The 21,079-nt window shown below is 41.9% G+C and overlaps 2 protein-coding genes across 4 annotated transcripts; both read right to left on the bottom strand.

Annotated features, from left to right (window-relative positions):
* Nucleotides 1-882: 882 nt before the first annotated feature.
* Nucleotides 883-9,493, bottom strand: FBXO5 (F-box protein 5). 2 transcript variants are annotated; one of them, XM_069010645.1, is made up of 5 exons: nt 9,482-9,493; nt 4,720-5,456; nt 4,317-4,407; nt 2,997-3,158; nt 883-1,743 (listed from the first exon to the last, which is right to left on the bottom strand). In XM_069010645.1, the coding sequence occupies exons 2-5, from the start codon at nt 5,439-5,441 to the stop codon at nt 1,492-1,494; spliced, it is 1,227 nt and encodes a 408-aa protein (XP_068866746.1). In that variant the 5' UTR covers nt 5,442-5,456; nt 9,482-9,493; the 3' UTR covers nt 883-1,491. The 2 variants fall into 2 exon arrangements, with proteins under 2 accessions (XP_068866746.1, XP_068866745.1); XM_069010644.1 differs by lacking the exon at nt 9,482-9,493 and adding an exon at nt 7,328-7,378 and having other exon boundaries at nt 884-1,743.
* On the bottom strand, nt 8,891-20,980 carry MTRF1L (mitochondrial translation release factor 1 like). Of its 2 annotated transcripts, none has more exons than XM_069010647.1 (7): nt 20,470-20,980; nt 18,878-18,957; nt 17,473-17,656; nt 13,543-13,706; nt 12,510-12,627; nt 10,587-10,723; nt 8,891-9,987 (listed from the first exon to the last, which is right to left on the bottom strand). In XM_069010647.1, the coding sequence occupies exons 1-7, from the start codon at nt 20,750-20,752 to the stop codon at nt 9,772-9,774; spliced, it is 1,182 nt and encodes a 393-aa protein (XP_068866748.1). In that variant the 5' UTR covers nt 20,753-20,980; the 3' UTR covers nt 8,891-9,771. The 2 variants fall into 2 exon arrangements, with proteins under 2 accessions (XP_068866748.1, XP_068866749.1); XM_069010648.1 differs by lacking the exon at nt 20,470-20,980 and adding an exon at nt 20,002-20,098 and having other exon boundaries at nt 8,894-9,987.
* Nucleotides 20,981-21,079: the final 99 nt, after the last annotated feature.

Here is a 21,079-nt window from a genome sequence, read left to right as displayed (position 1 = left end):
ATTACCCGCTGTAGATCTGAAAGGCAAATGCATTGTGGGTAAGAAGCTTATCACATTCCTGCAAAGTCACTGGGGCTGCCAACTGCTGAGTTTGGAAGTGGTTTTTGACAACAGCTGCAGTACCTGAGGAGTACCGATCTCCGTATGGCAAGTGCTGTGCTCTTGCCCTAGGTATGACTCACACCGATTGCATATCAAAGGCAGGGCCAAGATAGGCTCAGCAGAGACATCAACAACGATCTGCATCCATGACTTTCACACCTTTGGCGCATAAATCACTCTCCTCAGCACTGCTTGGGGCACCTACTAGTAGTAACACCCATCATCCTCACTCTCTCATTCCAACTCCCCTGCTACAGACAGGGACACCTTTCATTAGACCAGGTTGCTCAGAGCTCCATGAACACTTCCTGAGTTGAGCATCCACAATTTCTCTAGGAAACCCATTTCAGTGTCTCTAAACCTACTCTCTCCTAACTTTGAAGCCATTGCCACTTGTCCTGTCACTACCTGCACTATAGTTCAAGAAGCAGGACCTACAGCTCCATGGTCCTAGTCTGTTATTTACTTACCAACAGGGAAAAAAACCACCCCAGATAATTCCACAAAATTATTAGTCTATTTCTCAAAAGTTCACCTTTTTTTACTGTGGGATCAGGAATATTTTACTGACAGTGAGCTAGTTCTGCAGCAGCAGCGTAAGTTCAGCCAATAGAAAAATTTCCATTGAAATGAAAAGGAAGTGTTGTCACTTTTGACACTATTGGCAATTACTGCTAAGAGCCTTTAGGTAAAGCTGCAAGAATAGAGCATGACAATTGATTCAGTACATTTTACACAAACCCAGGAGGACTTGCACTTTGTTAAATCAACAACTTTAAGAAGCACATACTAGAAAACCTGCAAAGAGAGCGTGAGAAACAATGTTTTAGGACGATAAACAGGAAGGCCAGATTTGGCAACCAAGTTGTTGAGAATAGTCGTTTATTTTCACATTTACAAGACAAATATGAATAATATTTACAAATATATACAAATATTAAAATTAGCTTATGATTTCAAAAAAAAGTCGAAGTATTTTTTAGCAGTATAGCCAACATACAGTACTTTTTTTTTTTAAACTTGGGAAAGGTTCAAGGAAAGCTACACTTTCTGAAAGAAATGAAAGAAGAGCAATTTAAGATTCACTGAAGAGAAGCCATCAGAGAAAATGGTATTATGAATGTCAACATTTTAAAATCAAAGGCAAAGCTCTGAAAAATCATAAAATCTAGTCTCCCGCATATTTTCACATTAAAAGGGGCTTCACTCACCTCACTTGACAGCACTAGAAATGCTTTTAAAACCCTTCTGAACAGGATGATTAAATGGTACAGAGGAATAACAATTAACCATTTTTATTAATATGGAACAGCAGAAAGCATTCTCTTTTGTGGATGATTAAAAAAAACTTATACAGGCCATTTGCCAATTTGTATTGGGAGGGATGGATCACAATCTCCTTAGATTCTGTTTGCTTTTCTTAGTCCCAGGAAGCGGCCCTGCCGTAGAGTTGTGTTTCACTGGCTTGCTGCTCACACAGTCACTGGAGCTGTGGTAGCTGCACATGCACTTAGTGCAAAAGTCAAAGCCACAACTTTCACGATTGCACGTTGCTCTTTGGAGGTAGGAATCATACTTGGCAGGTGAGCCACAGCGATGGCAAGCTTTAAGGCTCTCAGTGTTTTTCAAGTTCCTGGCAGCCTGTTGGAAAAAGCACACACAGAAAATCATGAGCAGAGGGTAAATACACTCTCCGAATACTTCCTGATATTATCTAAGTGCCACAAAACATACTATAACTTCTCCTAATATAGAGGGATAAATTAAAAATTTAGCCTAATTCTTGTTGTATCAAATTCTGATGAAGACGGAACAGGAATAATCAGTCTATAATTGCAAGTATTTTGTACTGGAATAGAGGCAGCCAATTTTGTATTTTTAAAATTCAAAAGTTAAAGGACAGGATATATCAAAAGCAGTAAGAAAAACAGCCTTCCCAAATCTTCCAAACCTCATTCAAGGATGGTGATGTAGTTGTGTATAGACATATAACAAGAATAAAGTTTTAGATTGCTACTAAACAGTTTTACTTTTACATTCCTAGTGCTACAAAGTCCTATAATAATAATATTAATCTTGATCATATTTTCCAATGACTTTTTATCTTCTTCTCTTATTCCACCAATTTGCAGAATAAGACTTTTGAGCTTAAGCATGAAACCTTTTTCTAGTTGGGAAAATCATTTGCTTATTAACAGGCAATAACTTTCATCAAGCCTTTTTAAAAGTCTTATAAGATATAGGTGCAGGTCTACATTGCAAGTATGTGGAAAAAAAAGACAGTTTAAGAAAAATAACAAGGTGAAGGGAAACAGGCTGTTAGCAGTTATTGACAACTCCAAGTGTGTGACACACTATAAATATGTAGCTAAAAAAGTCATTTGAATGCCAGATAATTAGTTGGCAAAAAAACCCATAAAATGACTAAAAGAAATACGCATTGCTTATTTTTCTAAGGATTGGAACTAAGAACTATTAAATCTTTGGTCCTTTTTTTTTTTAAATTGTCCCTCAGTTTTGAAGTAAATTGAGTTTTTGTGATATTACTTGTCTGAAAAACATGTGATTCATTATAAACCCATGGAAATGAACAGGGAATGACTAAACTTTTTCATATCTGACCAAGACAAAATTTAAGCCAAAAAAAAATCACTAAGTGAAACTCCTAAGAAGGCAAAAAAAAAAAAGGATGTAGAACATCCCAGTATATAAATATTCTCTACTTAGCTTCTGACATTGTCTTAAAATAGGTGCGCTAAGCAAAATTTGGCAGCCGTACTAACAATTACAAGCACTTAAATTGGTGATACTACTTTCAAAAATATGCTTTACAAGGTGTTAGTTTTCCAGAAAACATGTGAGAAATTAAAAAATTAATGGAAATCACCAGTTACCTCAGAAAACTCCGTGAGCCTGCTGTGATTCTTAGATGCTTTGGACCTGGTGCTTTTTTTGTTCGAGTTTTTTGGTGGGGCTGCTTTCTGAATGGAAGCTAAGGACACTCTGTAGAGAACATACTCTCTTGTTGCAGCATGCTCTGGTGCCTTAGTGACATTCTGATGAAAAGAAAAACAAAAGATTTCAATTTGAGAAGAGAACTTACCAAAAAACTGTGTTTTTTGTTTAATAGAAGTCAACAAGTAATTTTTGATCCTTCCTCCAGGTTTCCAATAATAAAGCATCACACCAAGGAGTGCTGCTGATTTTACCATAACCTTCAGAGTCACTTCTGTTATAAATGCATAGAACAGCTCCCTAGTTTCTGGTTCAAAACCAACCATCTTGTATTATGCAATCCTACTTTCATATTAACACAATTATTTAGGCAGAGCATGTAACCTATTCATCATAATTTTTCAAAGCAAATATCAGTACTTCCCATTCTTTATGGTGAACAGGAGTGCTTGAAGCTTTCTTTGTGAAAAATAAACTCCACCCACCAAGTTTCCAGTTTAAGCTAAACAAAAAAGCATACAACAGAATGGAAGAAATCAAACTTTGTGGGATGAATATTCAGTGGTGTACAAATGTTTCACCCCAACAGTACTGTAAAATACTACATAAAACTCAAACTGGTTGACAACCTCATCCTGTGGCAGATCCTAAGCCTTTGTTTGTTGTCTGTCTCTCCATCTCTCAAGAAGGAAAAACACTCCTAGTGTTTTAAGGGTCCTGACTTGATAAAATGCAAGGCTAGTGTGAATGGATCCAGAATTTTTATTTCATAGGACAAAGAGGCATTAGGAATAGCTCATAGTGCAAAAAGCTTTTCAGTTTTCCATATCAGGCATGGTGGACTTCAGAGACTACTGCTATAAACAGAGAACCTGATTCACAGAGCCAGCTGAGTGGTTTATCTCTGTCTCTCTCCCTTCTGGATCAGTGGGGATGCTGAAGCAACCAAGCCTCTGCTGGGAGTCTCTAGGGCTCTGCTGGCAGTGACTCTCTCCTTCCTGCCTTCCTCTGTAACAGGACATGTGGAAGCTCTTAAGGATATCTGCATCTCTCCTTGGGTCACCTTCTCAGTCAACCTTCCTTGGGGTCCCCGAAGTCACTGATGTAACTAGCAATATTTGAGACAGGGCATCCTAACAGGACAAACTCAGACACTCCAGTGACAGTTTTCAATCTAAGAAACTCTTCTGTGATATCTTAAGGCTAGGAGGAGACCTGAAATAGCAGAAAGCCACTGAGGGTTCAGTGCAGAAACTTACAGAAAGGTTTTTCACAGCTCTGCTATACATTTGGAAAATCCATTTATCTTCTTGTAGAATCTTCTGCCATGTTGTGCTGACTTTGGCAAAACTGCAACGACAGTACAAACATATCAGTTGCCTCCTAGAAAAGGGATTTATTTACGAGCAAGAGTAACTGTAATCTCTTTCTTTTTCTATGTAAAGATAGAATATGTTCACAGGTGTAGTCTTTAATTTGCTTTCTAGGGAAAAGACATTCTCCCTATGTATCATAGCTTACATTGCCTGTTCATGTTTTAATATATTAACACATAATACTAAACATTAAGTAAATGTCACAAGCCCCATATATAAAACATTAAGGCATCTGATTAGGTTTTTTTCCTTTCCCTGTGAAATGCAATGGCATCAATATACTTACTTTACTAAATCCATCTCGCCGAGATGCCTTAAAATGTTTGCTAATATATGCTTCAGGTTCTTGTGGAAGAGTTCAGCAAGAATGTCTATTCTATCTAGCCCCATTTTCTTTCCAATTAAGTTACAAAGTTCAATTTTTCCCTTGGAAACAATTCTGTCTACAGCAGCCCAAGACTTAAGATTTCTTTTACCACTTTTTTTCAAAGTTGAGCAAATCACTTCTTCATAATGGGTTACTGGCAATAGTGTCTTCTTTGAAAACTGTTCTTCATTTTGGTTCTTCATGAGACAATGTTTTGGTGTGTGACAGAGATTCCCAGCCAAAGGTAAACTATCCTCATGGTCTATTGCATCAGCATACGGAGTACTTAACATAGAGGAATAACCGCTGTCCTCATGAAGTTTACTGCTTTCCATTGCCTCCATTTCACAGATACATTCATCAAGTCTCTGGGTTATTTGGTTGTTTTCTTTGTTATGCATGGGTCTTTCTCCATCTTCAAGATCTAGATTTCTGGTGGCTGCATGGTATGAGTCATTAAGGAGTATTTTCTGATGTTCTTCTGCACAGCTTTTACAAAAGCCTTCCTCATAATTCAAAGGGCAGGATTTTTCTAGCCTTGTTTTCTCCACAGAACATCTCAACGGTGTAAACCCAGCATGAAGAGACACACAATCAAAATCACGCTTCATTTTGCAAGAGCGGTTAAGGTTTGATTTCATTTTGTTGTTTGTATCCTGCAAGGAACAACAAGCGCAGTATTAAAACACAGCATAAACTAGATCACAAATTCTTTTTCTTATAAAGACTCTACCATGCTTCCCTTCTGCATTATGAATTTTATGCTTTTATCTAACTCACCCTCTAGTGTCTAAAATACATCTAGTGGAACTAAGGATTTGAACGGCCACTGATTAAATCTATGTAAGATCTTCTCAAAAACCAGGGTTTTGCGCTGCATATAACTAGGGCAAGAAAACTGACTGGGTGATTTACTTGGTCACCATTTCACCAGCATAGATGAGACACACTAGTGCTTCCACTTCCTTCCCTAAAGGTAGCAACATAGTCAAGACACTTGAGGTCCCTGAAAGGGACACCAGTGGCAGAGGGTCCATGAGTGACCGCAGGCCTGTGCAGGCCAGAGAAGCCTTTGCAGAGAAGTCAGTTTGCATCCAAGACCAGAGGCAATGCTGCTGCTGTAGCCAGATATCTGGCATTTTTGAAAAGGGAGGAGGCTGGGTGGCACAGGAAAGACTTGAGTGCTCGCATGTATATGCAAATTACAAAGAAAAGCGACCATCCTTAAACAATGGTCAGAATGAAATAAAGGTTACTTACAAGCATGATTTCAAGAGGGTGGGAGGTCAATAGATATCATAGGGAAATCGAGCTTTTCTTGCCCTGTTTCATTCCCCTCCCCCGCGAAATGCGGTGCTATCTATATTAACAATTGCGGGGGGATGGGCGAGGGCTGGAGGGGAGAAGGAGGCCATCTCTCCCCTGCTAAATCTTAAGGGAAAGTAAATTTTAACATACTTTGCAAACCGTAGGAAATAGTAGATTCCCCATTTGAGTAAGAATTTTAAAGGATTTAAGCACTTCCAGCAGTTCTGGAAAGAGGCATGAGTAAAAAAGTATTCCATTAAAGATTTAGAGAAAAAGTTCCTTCTTTGTACCTACGTTTGATGGGAGAAAGGAGCAAATAGGCTTTTGGCTTTGTATCGTGTGAGTTGGGGAAAGAAATACAAGCCTTTTCTAAGCCTCCTCCTCCCCTTCCCAGCTTCCTTGCGAACGAGCAGAGAAGCTTTTGGGCTGAAATCCTGATGAATTGGAAAATGTCCCCCCATCACGTTTTGGTGCACCAGGGCCTGCCCCGACCCCCGGAGGAGCGGGCTCAGCCGCGGGCCCCCGCGGCGCTGTCAGGCTACTCCCGCCCAGGGCTCAAGATGGCCCGGGTCAGTGCAGGTATATCGGGTCCCGGCTCCGCCGTGCCCCACGGCCCCGAGAACTTCACCCCGCGCCTTCGGAAGTCTCCCCTTTCCCCTGCACTGGAGGATGCCCCCTCAAATGGTGGTGGCGGGGCGGGCAGGAGCGCGCCGAGGGGATGCCCTTCCGACGGCGTGGCCCGACGGGCGGGAGAAGCGCGGCGCGGCGCCTCCCGCCCGCCACTGCCCGCCGGCGGGAGCCGAGCTGCGATCCCCATCCCGGCCCGGCCCGGGCCCGCCAGTGCGGCGAGCAGCCGGGACCACCCTACACGTGGCTCGTTGGCGGGATCCAGACGCTCCCTGGCCACCCTTGCGCCGCCACCCCGTCCCGTCCCGCCAGCGGGATAGCTGCGGGGCTAGGCTGAGGAGAGCGTTGGGACCGGGCGGCAGCCAGGAACCCCCGTGCCCAGCCCCTCTGCTCCCGCCGCGGCGCCGCTAGCACCCCCACAGTCCCGCCACCACGTAAGCCAGCAGCTCCCGCCACCCCAGCCAAAGAGCCTTAACCGCGCTGCCTTGACCGCGGAGCCCGCTGTCCCCGACCCGGCCCGACCGCAGAGCCCCGCAGCGGCTCCCGGCGGAGCTCGGCTCCCGGCGGAGCTCGCCGCCCGCCCCGCGCTCACCTGCAGGGCTGCGCCGGCGCCGCCGCGGGCAGTGAGTGCGCGGCCGCTCTCGCCCGGTGCTTTTTAAAAACTTTAAATTTGGTATCCAAAACCGCGCCGGCCAATGGCGAGGCGGCGGCGAGCGGGACGCGGCCAATGGGCGGCGGGCAGGAGGCGGGGGCCAATCCCGGGCGCGGCGGGCGGAGCCGGCCCGTCCTTAGCTTTCCCTCCTCGGCCGCAGGGAGGGACGCGAGCGGCGCGGCTCCCGCGCGGCGGCCGCTCCCGCCCGCCCCTTCCTCCCGCCCTCCTGCCCCGCACCGCTCTTGGTCCCGAAGGAACCGGCGGCTGCCGCGTCCTGGCACTGACACTCGCCTAAGCAGCAGCCTGGCGCCCAGCTGCATCTGCGTCTGCTTTTTTAAATGGACGCGCCCGGGATGTTCCCATCACCCTGGCACGCTCCGAACGTGCAAAGCTCCACTACCGAGGGAGGATTCTCTCCTACACTGGAGATATTCAAGAACCGCCCGGATGCAATTCTGTGCCATGTGCTCTAGGATGACTAGGCTTAAGCAGGGAGGTTGGACTGGATGACCCACTGTGGTCCCTTCCAACCTCACCGTTCTGTAATTCGAGTCTGGCGGTGGATTTGGGCTCTTCCCCATTAAAAGAATTGTATTTATTTTATATGACCAACGCTACCAGCAATAGCAGAGTGAGCAGGAGCATTACTGGGAGCTAGGCTGACTGGACACCAGTGCAGGGATCCCTGCCACTGCTGGAAAGGCAATCTGCTCACAGTTCAAGGAGACTGCGTTTGCAGAGACAAAACCCCTTGTGTTAAAATTAATACAAAGCAAGCACAGGACTTCAAGTCTTTACACAGTAAAGCTTGCCATGACAGGCCAAGGAGGACAGTGAAGTCCCCCTTTGTACAGCGCTGCCAGATGACGGGTTTGGAATACTTCTGTCAGCCTCCTGCCAGAACCACATGATGTCTGGTTTTTCTCACACTGATCAGAGCCTGGCCACTTGCAAGGCAACAACACATTTAGTGTTTGTTCAAGAGCCAGATGAGAATAGGGAGGCAGGATCTGACCAGACAGGCTACAAGCTGGAACATCAGGAAAGGTCTAGGGTGACAAAGACCTAAACAGTTATCTAAGTTTCATGCAGTAGTCCAGTGTGTAGGCCCAATCAATGGCCCTTATTTGTTTGGAGGAATACGAAGCTGAAGCAAGAAAGAACAGCAAACTCCATCTATCACTTGGTGTAAGAGGGCCTTGGTTAAAGTCGTCAGTAGGACTGTCACACGTACTCTCTAGGCTTCCATTTACAATACTGATCTAATAAGAACAAAGACTTCAGCCCTAGTTTCTGCTCCAATCAGTATCTAATTATTTTTACACAAAAAATGAGTCAATGTTTCTTTTTACTTTTTTGTGGGCCAGTTGGGAGTTGTAGAACTGCTAGTAAATGCAGACCTAGGTCTCATGCTTACCAACAGGAAATATGTATGCCTCATCTTGGGCACACTCCATCTGAAGTTAATGTATGCATCTTAAATTAAAAGATTTGGAACTCAATCATAGTTATCATGCAGTGTTTACTAGAAAACAAAGCTGATAAAGGTACCGAATGTTTTAAGACCCTGTTAAATAAATAGACAAAACCAAAGAAGCCAGTCATAGCATGTAACTTTCAGAAAATCAATTACTTGGACAGTCAAAACCATAAAGGAGAAACTGAAGTCAAGTGGATACTAAAATATCAGGTGAACAATATTGTAACAATTCTTTTCATTTTTGACTCAGGAACACAAACATTCATTCCAAAACCAATTCATATGATTCATCGCTTGGCATCCATGGCTTTTTTTTCTGGAACAAGGGATATTCTTAAACTTGTTTTGTATTTATAAATAAGGGCCAGAAAGCCTTGAAAACATGACAGAGATACACTTTGACTCCCTCTCCCATGATACATATAAGTGATTAATAAATATGCAGATAGGTAGAGTGGGGTCATTTATTTATCACTTTTTTCCAATCACTCAAACAAAATAGGATTTTTTTTTCTTCTCTCAGGTAAGCTATTTCACACTGATGTGTGATGATTAAGCTACAGTTTAAATGAAAACTGGAACTAGAAATAACTCCTTTTTTAATGCATGCATACCTTTTGAGAGTGGTGTATCAGTATCTTCTCAGTGGAAAAAGTTAACTGCTGTTACTTCTGGTGCAGTCAAATTTACTTTTCAAAAGGACTGCTGCAGCAATAATGTCTTATATGAAGATAATAAAGTCTTTTACTCAGCAGGTAAGAAAACTGTTTAATAGTCATGAGGAAACAAGTTGTGATGTTTTTCATGACCTGAAAAGAAGCTCCATTTTCTGGGTGGTGGTCTGAGAAACTTCTTTGCAGACCAAGGTCTGCAACTGTTGTAATGGCCTGAGAAAGAACAATGTTCAGGAGGAATTCTTTTTTTCATTTTCTGAAATAATTTCCAGTAGAGATTCATAATCAGCATACTCTCTCAGAGTTTGTATCATTTCATCTAGCATTTCTTCCCCTAGCATGAAAGACTCAACATGATGCACTGATCTGCTTATTCTGTGGTCTGTAATCCGGTCCTGTGGAAAGTTGTATGTTCTGATCTTCTCTGATCTTCCTTTAGTCCCAATCTATTGAAGAAGAAGAATCAGTTTATCACCATCATCTTACAAAAAAGATGAAATATTGATGAAGCATATAAAGCAAAAGGTTTCTCTTCCTCCCATGACTACACAAAATTTGTTAGTTGCATAGTACTCAGATCACTTCAACAGCTGCAGTAATTGTTCTCAAACATGTAAAAGAACAATTTTACTGCATCTTTTTCTAATACTATTCTGGTTCTTCATGCTGCAATCCAGTTTGTTTCACTGGATCTCTAGGACTTACATACCACCATAATTTTAAGTCTGGCTAATACATGACCTTTATTGCTGAAGTAAAATGTAATGTTGCTGTTTAGAGAGCTTGGGGAGTTCACAAATTTTGTTCTCCAGAGTGGCCTAGTGGAAGGCATCCCTTCCCATGGTAGGAGGGTTGAAGCTAGATTATTTTTAAGGTCCCTACCAACCCAAACCATTCTATGATTCTATGACTTTTTTTTGCCTCATGTAAGTCCTTCCTGGGCTCCTGTTGCTCATATTTCCATTTACTACTTGCTGTTCAACAAAGGGGTTACCCTAAAAACATATGCTTGTACAGATTTATATCACAACTAAATTAAACTTACTTGAATCTTTCGAGCACTGTTTCTCTTTTTGGTTTCTTCTTCTAGTTTGGCGTTGTATAGTTTAGCACATAGCATTTGCATAGCCTTCTCTTTGTTTCTAATTTGGGATCTTTCTTGCTGACACTCAGACACAATCCCTGTCAAAAATATCATGACATTTAGCACTTCAGATTAGCACATACTAAAAGAGTTCTGCAATTTCTGGAAGATTTTTATTATGTTACATTAGGCTGTTACATTTGGACTGGGAATGTAAAAGTCCAGGTTTATTAATGAGTAATAACACATTTTGGGAGAGAAGTATAGGCTGAATTGTACAGGTGTTTTAAGCCATAAGACAAGAAATTTAATTCAGTGGAAATTTAATTCACCTGGGCAACAGACAGAAAATGAAATAAAAGATATGTGATGTGATCTGACTAATAAAAGACATCTTGAATACTTGTAAATTTTGGCCACAGTTCCAGGAAAAGTAGGACTTAAGCAACAGTAAAACACGAGATAGTGAGTGCATAGAATATGATCAGAATATAAAAAAGGCACCACTTTTATTTTAAAAAATAAAAGGGTGTGCTTTCTCATCCCAAAACACACAAAACCAACAGCCCAAAAAAGGAGCGGGGAGAAGAAATACAGCACAAGCTAAGTTGTTATTTGGATTTATTAAGTAGCTCTGGTAATATTAGAGGATGATTTTATAAGATTACATAGCATTACTTTATGAAAGACTTATTTATAAACAACATTTTGGATTGTAGTGAAGGTTTATAAAAAGATTTTGGATGAGAAAAAATAGAAGTAGTAACAGGACAGTTTTAAGGGAAGAGAGATCAGAGAAATGAAGAAGGGAAAGGTGGAACAGGAAGAAGTCAGGAGATAATGTGAGGTATGAACTCCTCTATTAACCATGTGTAACTGCAAAAAAATTGCAATACACTTTAAGATTTCTCTAAGACACTCTAATAACTGCCTTCAGCAAAAACTAAGATCAGTTGCTGGCTTTAGTTTGTTGTGTTTTTATCCAAACATGCAGGCAATCCAAAACGTTTTTAATCCAGAGTATCTTCTTGTCACCATATAGTCAACAGAATTTTATCCTCTCCACTGCTTACCTTCTGCTTTACTAAGGTGGTGCAAAAAGTGCTGAATGGATTAATGTTTTAAACAAATACAAAGAAACGGGTGGCAAAAATGTGGATACGTGATGATAAAAAGCACTTGGGATTACCCTGAGGCTGTAAAGCCTGAGTAATGTTTGTAGTAGAAAAGAGGAAAAGTTAAAATGCAACGAAAGTCAAGAAGGCTGTTGTGGATTGCTCAAAGGGAAGTAAAAGGCTTGGGAATGGCAATAAAAAGCCCCCATAGGACAGCTAAAATCAGGTAGTGTTTGAGGGTGTATCTTATCCCTGCTATGTTTCCTAACCTGAGCCAGAGGGATGGGCCTCCTAATTATGTGTGTCATCTATGGGAAAGGAGCCAGCAGACAAGCGGGAGCTGTCATCCTGAGTAGACTCTGCAATTAAAAAGTAATGTCTTAATATAGAAATAGTGCAATCTCTCTTTTGGAGACTAGTCAAGAAAATGCAAATCATTAGATTTCAACTTACTCCATTTTTCAGTGTCATTTTCATTATTTGAAAACTTAAATATAACTTTTTGATAGAAACTGATCTGGATGCTTTTAGAGTGTCATGTTTAGTATCAAAATGGATAGCTTACCTACTGAAGCCAGTAGTCTTCACTGTTAAAAATTGGACTGGGCACAAGATGGTGCATTTAAAGTAGTATGAATAGACATGAAAACTACATAAAACCTCTGCTCTACTGTTGCCCAGGTTTGAAAATAAAGCCGTTGTTTCAAAGGAAATCCTGACAGCAGTTTTGGAATGTAGATCGTGTACAACAGAAAAAATGAAGCAGCACCTGTTGGAATGTGAACTATCCGTACAGCACTGTCTGTGGTATTGACATGCTGGCCTCCAGCTCCACTAGCTCGCTTTGTTTCTATCCGTAGATCTTTTGGACTAATTTGCAGCCTCATCTGTCATGGGAGACAGAAAAAAAAGAAAAAAAGTATTTTATTGTGTTCTTTCTAGACAGATATCAAATATGCACAGTCAGTTTACTTCAGAAGGCACATTCATGCAAGAGCAAACCTCTGAACGTTTATGAGTTGTAGTTCACATAAACATTAACAAATCTTGGTAATCAGATTGGAATGCATCACGATGCAACCCCAGAAATCAGCCAAATAATAACTTAATGCGTAACCATCCCATAGCACTAATTTCTCCCTCTTATGAGAGATCTGCATCCTCTTCTAGAGGAGTTAACCAGTATTTGAGCTTGATCAGATGGTTTTGAAATAAAATAGAAGATATTCCCTTTTCTGGCTCTGCGGTGGAGCAAAAGTCTCTGTGAGGAAGGAGCAAGACAATTTCAAGAAAGTACAGGAAGGAGTGACATCTCTGACAATCTGCTAGGTTAACATGAAACTAAGATCAAAACAAAGCTTTAATTCTTAGTCTATTGGTTTTAATCAAGCAAATATAGCAAGATCGAATTATTACCCATACACTTTAGAACAGGCAAGTGAGGACACTACAAAAATGGGAAAGACAAAATGCCAGAAAAAGTTATCTATGAGCCTGGTAAAATGATTCAGTCTTTTGTTACTTTGCAGAAAATGTAGTTTTCCACAAAACACGCATGACAGTCACAGTGAATTTTCAAGTCACAGTCAAGTAAACTGTCAGTGACTTTCTTGAAATTAGGATTATGAAAAAAGACAGAAATTCTTTATTTCATCCCTGTGATAAAAATAATAAACAAATATGACCTACTTTAAATTTAAGATTAAAATAGTCATTTAGTGAGAATAACAAAAGAGGCAGAAAACACTTGGTATCAAACACTGCTCCTGGTAATGTCTGTTATACTAAAAGATAAATGTTACCTCAGTAGGTTGGGGTAATACAGCAACAGTCATTGTGCTGGTGTGAATGCGTCCTTGCTTTTCTGTCTTTGGTACCCGCTGAACTCGGTGCACTCCTCCTTCAAACTTCATGTATTTGTAAGCCTCAGCACCTGCTATACTGGCTACTGCATGTCTTAGGCCACCTTAAACACAGAAGAAAAACAGCTGCAAAACCTTTAAGAAGAACTGTTGGTACTATGCTGTTATACTTCAAACAGTGTATTTACACATCACTGGCATTTGTTTTTTAAAATGATGAATTTACCGTTCATCATTTTGGGCAAAATTACATCAAAAATGCAAGGACAATCGTAAAGCCATTTGCTCAAATTCTATCTCAAAAAGGAAAGGACTGTCAAATTCTTTTATACAGAGTCCAATTTAATTTTTTATATATGTAAAAAATTTGTCTATGAACAATGTACATACATGTACACATAAAAACATAAAACACAATAGGACTCTAATACCAGTAGTTAGTCCACATAAGGATCAAATTTTGAAAGGCACTTTCAGAAACATAATTTTTTTTCATTGTTAGTTCAGAACCTTATCACTCAATGGGAAAAATATCCCAGCTCTGTATAACTGAGTACTTTTCATACTCTTCTTCTTATCCATTTTCCTCTATGCATCTACTCATGTGTCACATTTGCCTTTTAATTTAGTTTTAATCTTTTGCTTTCCTTGAGTGAACAGAACACCAGCTCCTGCACCTCTTACCAATACCTCCAGCAAAACACTTGACAGCAACATCCTACAAGCATTGAACAGTTTGGAACTTGGAAGTCAAAGCCAAAGCAATCATGACTTCGGGATAGAGTTTGTTGCTCTTCTAGTTTATGACATTCTTGCTCTTCCTTGCTTGCTGGTGTGCAGTGTAAGTGAAGGATCAGAGAAGTGATGGAACTATAAAAGAATATAATTTTTCACCCTTTTTTTTTTTTTAATGCAGCCCAATTCCCAAATCCCATTCTCTGCACAGTGGATGGTGTGCCAAGGGAATGACTGAAGAAGACACAAGTGGCCTTGAAAAAGTATTGCTTTTCAAGTCTTGCAATACGAAACCACAGCTGAGGAAAAGAAGAGGCACATACTTCTCAGAAATACTGGTTAAGGCTATCTCTCAGACTAAGGAACTCAACCATATGGACAAGACAGCAGCTTTTTAAAAAAGGAAAATAAAGACAACATGAAATCTGAAAATGCCCTGCAGAACAGGAAAAAGTCATCAGCCAGAACACAGGCCAGGTTTTTTTCCTCCATGGACAAGGTTCGCCAATGTTTTTATTCTACAGAAATGTAATGTTCGCTCATAACTTTACTAAAATATATTTTGTTTTACAGTCATGTTTGTGAAAGATAGGAAGAGGCAGTTTGGCTTTCTCTTTCACATCATTTTTGTCCTTCTGCTTTTAAAGTTTGTAGTGATGTGTATGCCTATAGTGCTTAGCATACGATGACCAAGAAACTGGTTCAAATGACAGGTATTTTAGATCATACTGCTTCAAACTGACTGTTACCAACACAGGTTTATTATGAACTGCAGCTAAATCTAATGAAATTTTGATGAATTTTTTTTTACCCTGGCAGACATGTTGTAGGCCTGTCAAATATAGTTAGCTCTTGATAAATGTGTTTGCCCCTTTCATATAAAATGTCCCACTCTATCCTGAAATCTGATTTACTCAGAACAAGGGTATAAGTTTGCACTAATTTTTTACGTGGGATCTTATACCCATATTGGGGAAAAGTCCCACACCTGTGTCTCTGCCTGACACTACCGGGTGAGAAGCAGAGGATAATGACATGTGAGTTTGTGCTTTAACATGTGTTCTGAATCTTCAACATGCTATTTTTACACAGTGGCATCCCTTGGGGTAGGTCAATAAAGTCATCTAAGAGTTGACTATAACTGATTTTTTATTGCAGCTTTATTTAACATTCACCTTGTTCACACACACTCACCTCCAGATTTCAAATTCAGGAGTTCTCTGAAATAAAGGAGTTTGACCTTTCAAGATAGGACTTTGCTTTTGCTCATGCAACCAATAAAAATGGAACATGGGTAGGCTGTAACAGCCTACTGTAACCAGCATCCTTAGCTCCACTCTTACTCAGCGCAGCACAGACACTTTGAACCCAAGGGTTCAAACATCCATTTCATTGGCCGTGTCACATATAGTGCCCCTATCTCCCAATTTATTTCCAGCATCTGTTTCAATAATATGTGATTATGCAAAATCAAAAAATACACTGCATGAGGCTGACAAAACTTAGGGCTGCCTTTATTTTTCCTAAGATTTACACCCTAAATGTTAATTTTGGTACACAGACAAGCCCTCAGGAAAACAGATTTTAAAATAAACATATAGGCATTAAAAAAACCTAGCCCTTTCAAAGAGAAAATATGGATATATATATACTAGGTTAATATATTACTTCAGTTTCCCATTTAAGGCATTAATGAGAATATCTCTGAGGATGTGGGCTCCTTGTCCAAGGACTGAGCTTTTACCAAAAGGGTAGCCAAGCCCAACTCCCTTTTTCTTCTAATCACGGGACTGTAAGCTGAGTCAGACCTGACTTACAGCTATCCCAGAACAGGGCTTTTAAGCCAAATCAGTGGACTAATCCAGTTAGCATGGTGGCCTCAAAACTGCTAGAGCTGAGAAAGAAGAAACATACAGCTGGCTAGAAGGTGAGCCAGGCCTTGCTTAAGCTGACTGAAACTGTGCTCTGAAGGTGAAGTGTATGTGACTGCTGGGGTTTACCTGATCCAAGTCTTGCCTTAATGGAAAGGGCAACTCACCTCTCCCCCTAGTATGTGAAAAAAAGAAGACTCAGACATTTCCTCTTTTCTGTTTACAGAAATCTAACCTGTACAATGTTCATTCCGTTTACTTTTAAAAAAGTAAGTAAATAGATTTCTGCTGGCTTTGAAGGCTGAACTGGTTCAGCTCCTCGCAAAGCATTTGCCTGGTCATGAATGGGGATGGACATGACTGCTCTTTCAGCAACAAGATGCACTGTAACATGAAGTTTCTCATCCCTGCCTCCACTCAAACTGTAAAAAGTTTACCTGGCAAAGGACCTCTTGACCATACAAGAAATTTATTAACAAATCTAGGTAATAGAAAATAAAGAATTCAAGTGTCATAAAATTTTAAAAGAAGTATATTAATTGAATCATCAGCAGCCACTCTATAAGGGAGTCTGAGTTCATGTTCATCAACTTGAAATAAAATACTTGCTAAGAACTCTAAAGAAAGTTATTCAAACATTTTACAAATACAACACTTTTTAAAATCAAGTTCTAATAAAGATTTTAACAGCTGTTTCAGATGAGCTATAGCCAAACATCTCATTTCCTTATTTTATAAATGAGATAATATTACATATAAATTTAAGATGTTTTAGATTAAACTCCAAGAATTACTTTAATAAAACTGATTCTTCTCTGCTAATAGAGCCACAATAGACAGATCTTCTATCTTTCACCAAACTAATCTGTAGACACTAAAACATTAGGTAACTAAGAAGAACAGTGTAGCCAAATAAAGTTTATGTAATCTTTATTTCTAAAAAAAAAAAAAGCTAAACCAACATATCTGCATCACTTTCTAAATTTCCTTCTGCCAAGCGCTTGTCTTTCAATAGTTTTAAAATGTAGAAATGAAATTACTGAAAGACAAGTTTTCTCTGTAGCACTTTAGTATTTTAATAGTATTTCTGAAATGGTTTCATTCCCAAATACAGAAGCTGAGGAAAACTGTACTCAAACATTCAAACAATATTCCACTTCTAAAATGAATTAAGATAGTGCAAATTAGTTTCCTTAGGAAGATTATGTCATATGAACGAGTGTTTCAACTTGAATTAAGGAGTTACAGTATTTTCATTACTGACCTATTTCACTGGGAAAGTACTCTAATACTTCAAATTTCCACTTTTTATAAGCAGCATATCGTTGATACATATCAAATATCTCCGAGGTGAACAGCATGGCTTCCTGCCCTCCAACTCCGGCAGTTACTTCCAAGACAAGATCACTCTCATCTGTTTCTTCTGAAGGAATCAAAAGCAACACTATCTGTGAATACAAAAGCACCCAGCTAAGACTCCTCTCTGGCACTGCTATCCACACCTGAAACAGTATAAAACACCAGACAAGTCTGTAACTGATCTAGGCTGTGTTCTCCTGCCCTGAGGACAGGCTTCAACCAGGCAGAGGTGTGTAAGGGTGATGCTCCATTGCAGGAAGGCTCCCTGTGTCTGTTCACAGTCACAGGAGCTACACAGGCCTCTCTCTCGAGCCACAGAACTTCACAGAAGTTTTTAATCCATCAGGAGCACTGTGAGGATAAACCACAGGACACATGCCTGCTCTTGCAAGACAACTGAATATCTTCTTTCTAATCATATTTCTCTTTAATTCCATCTCAACTGCAGAGCTAAGAAGGATGTTCAGGAGCACAGTCCTTCAAGAACAACTCAAATGTACTATTTCTTTATTTATTTTAAAAAGAAAAGCCTGATCTGCAGAAGAAAGATACATCAAAACTGAAAAAATTGTATCAAAATTTTGCTTGCTGGATCAAAACTCTGGATGATTTGCAAATGCTTTCATATCCTCATCCTTTACTAGCATTAGGTGATGTTTCTTTCCACAGATGATGACTTCTTTTGGCAGAATCATAAACACTTACAAAAAATATTTATAAGGTGACTGTTGTACTCTTGTCAGAGGAATAAAAAATGTGACCATAGCAGTTTTTACTTCAACAGTAATATTAACTTAAAACAGTCTGTATACATAATGATCTTTTTCTTTTCTGTTAAATAACATACATACTCTGTAAAATTGATATAAAGTAGCAGCCTAAAGTAGTTACATAGTATTAAATTTTTTCAAGACCATTGGTGAGTGATACTATGTAAGCTTAACATTTCCAAGGGCTAAAGAGCTTGACATCCATAAAGGTACACCCAGACAAGACAAACTATAGCATCTACTTAAAAAGATACTTTGATTGAAATGTTTTCAGGTACAAATAGGCACTTGCTTACAGGATGTCTTTATAGCACCTGATTTTTTCATTTTCCATATCTAACAGACACTATTTGAGGAGTATAACTAGCACAGAGGGGAGGAGAAGAGGAATTTATCACATACATCTTGGCAAGACTCATAGAATGGTTTGGGTTTGAAGGGGCCTTAAATATCACCTAGTTCCAACACTCCCAAGAAGACAATCTGGCTTTGTTAATTTAAGAATGGCAAGCAAACAGAGGCTTTATAAAGGTATCTAACCTGTTGTTTCAGTTCAGCTATCTCTTCTTCACAGGAAGCAATTTCTGTTTCCGCAAGCTTCCGGAAATCTTCGTTCTCATCTGGAATATTTGAGTATGGTTAATCCTCAGACTTATATCAGTGCCATTCTGACAAAACCTTCTGAAAAAATAACCACATGAAGAACTTACTCTACCAAAAAAAAAAACAAACCCAAAATCAAACTATCACACAAACCCACCCCCCCAACACACTAAACCTGTCAGAAAATCAAATTGCTAATATGATCTTTAAAGATGATACTAAGCACATATGAAGTGTTTTCTAATCCTGTGCAGGTATAAGACATGAGAAAAATCTGAAATAAAAGAAGTTCTGCCTAAACATCAGAAAGCAAAATCCGAGACAATGATAAAAAATGATTACTGTGCTGGTGGTCAAACAGTGGCACACATTGCACATATTTGTTGAGAATTTCTATCCTTGGGGGTACTCAAAACCCAACTGGGCGAAGCCCTGAGCAACTTGTGGGTGACCCTGCTTGAGCAGGAAGGTGGACTGGGTGATCTCCAAAGGTGCTTCCCACACCAGCCATTCTGTGGCTCTAAGAAACTACTTTCTGTATTTAAGTGTGGCAGGAACATCAGGGACTTAAAGAGCAGAGCGGCTCCACATCCGGCACTCTTTGTTAAAACGACTAATACCCCTATCATTGTATGCTAAAATCTGAATACTACAGTTCTAGGCAACATTTAATCATCTAACGAATGTTTACCGATCCTAAAGTATTCTTTTTCTACATTTTGGCGTTCTAACTGCTATCAAAATGAAGTTTGATTCTGGGCAAAAAAATATTCCATTATTTGGCAGAACTAAAAGTGTGCAGCTACGGACAAAATACAAAGTCAAATACAAAGAGCGGAGACAGCAGATTCAGGTGCTGACGTCTGTGACTGCCAAAACGAAGACAGGCAGGCGGGCTGGTCTGTCTTGGCAGCAAGGGAAAGATGGATTAAAAAAACAACCACCAAAACTTTAAAAGTTTTCTATCCCCGAGTAGTTAACTTTGTCTTATATGAAACAGGCGCTCTTCCAGCATCGGCACTTCCCATGCCGGCGGAAGCACTTTCCCCACTCACTCGTACCCCTGCCCTGTGCTCGGGCCGTTTCTCTGCCTCCGAAGGCCCGCGGGGCCCGCCCGGGTTCCCCCGAGTGACACGCGCGTGGCCGTCGCCCCCCACACCCGGGGACGCGCGCGTCGCTCTCCCGCCGCCCGGGCGCGCGCCGCCACGCGCCGGCCTGCGCCCGCCCCCCCGGGGCCGCTCCCCCAATCGCGTCGGCGTATGCAAATGAACCGGCCTCCGCCCGCCCCCCGGGGCCGCTCCCCCAATCGCGTCGGCGTATGCAAATGAACCGGCCTCCGCCCGCCCCCCGGGGCCGCTCCCCCAATCGCGTCGGCGTATGCAAATGAACCGGCCTCCGCCCGTCCCCCGGGGCCGCTCCCCCAATCGCGTCGGCGTATGCAAATGAACCGGCCTGCGCCCGCCCCCTCAGCACCGCCCCCGGTGACGTCACGTACGCAAGACAACCCCTCCGCGCGCCCCGCGCCGCACCTTGCGCCAGCTCCCGCGTGTCGCGCAGCTCCCGCTCCTTGTCGCGCAGCCGCCGCACGCGCGCCGCCAGCTGCGGCGCCGCCCCGCCCTCGCCCCGCGCGCGCGCCTCCAGCAGCCGGCGCAGGGAGGCCGCGGCGAACAGCTCCTCCAGGCCGGGCCGCGCGCTCAGCCCGCGCCGCGGCGGGAGCGGCCATCCCACCGGCGCTGCCCGGAGGCTCCGAGCGGGCAGCGCGGCGGCCCGGCAGCCTTGAGCCACGCGGAGGGCCCGCGAGAGCAGCCGCATGTCCAGCTGGGGCAGTAGCGCGGCCGCCCTCCTGTCGCCCGGGCGTCACTGCCGTGCCGGAGGTGCCCGAGCGCGCTCGGCGGCCTCCCTTCCGGGTTTCCGGAAGTTGCCGAAGAGGTTCGGTAGCGGCCTCGTTTGTAGTCGGAAGTTATCGGAGACGGCCGAAGGCGTTCGGTTTCCCTCGGCACGCGCTGCCCGCGGTGGGGCGGGCGGGCTCTGATTGGCCAGCGCTGACGGGGCGGGCTCCGCCTGAAGGCCCCGGCCGGGCGCCCCGAGCGCCCCCTGCAGGCCCCGCAGGCGGCTTTTAGTAATTCTGAACCAAAAATA

The sequence above is a fragment of the Aphelocoma coerulescens genome, chromosome 3, assembly GCF_041296385.1.
Source record: "Aphelocoma coerulescens isolate FSJ_1873_10779 chromosome 3, UR_Acoe_1.0, whole genome shotgun sequence".
Taxonomy (NCBI): Eukaryota; Metazoa; Chordata; class Aves; order Passeriformes; family Corvidae; genus Aphelocoma; species Aphelocoma coerulescens.
This window is presented reverse-complemented; position numbering and strand designations above follow the sequence as displayed.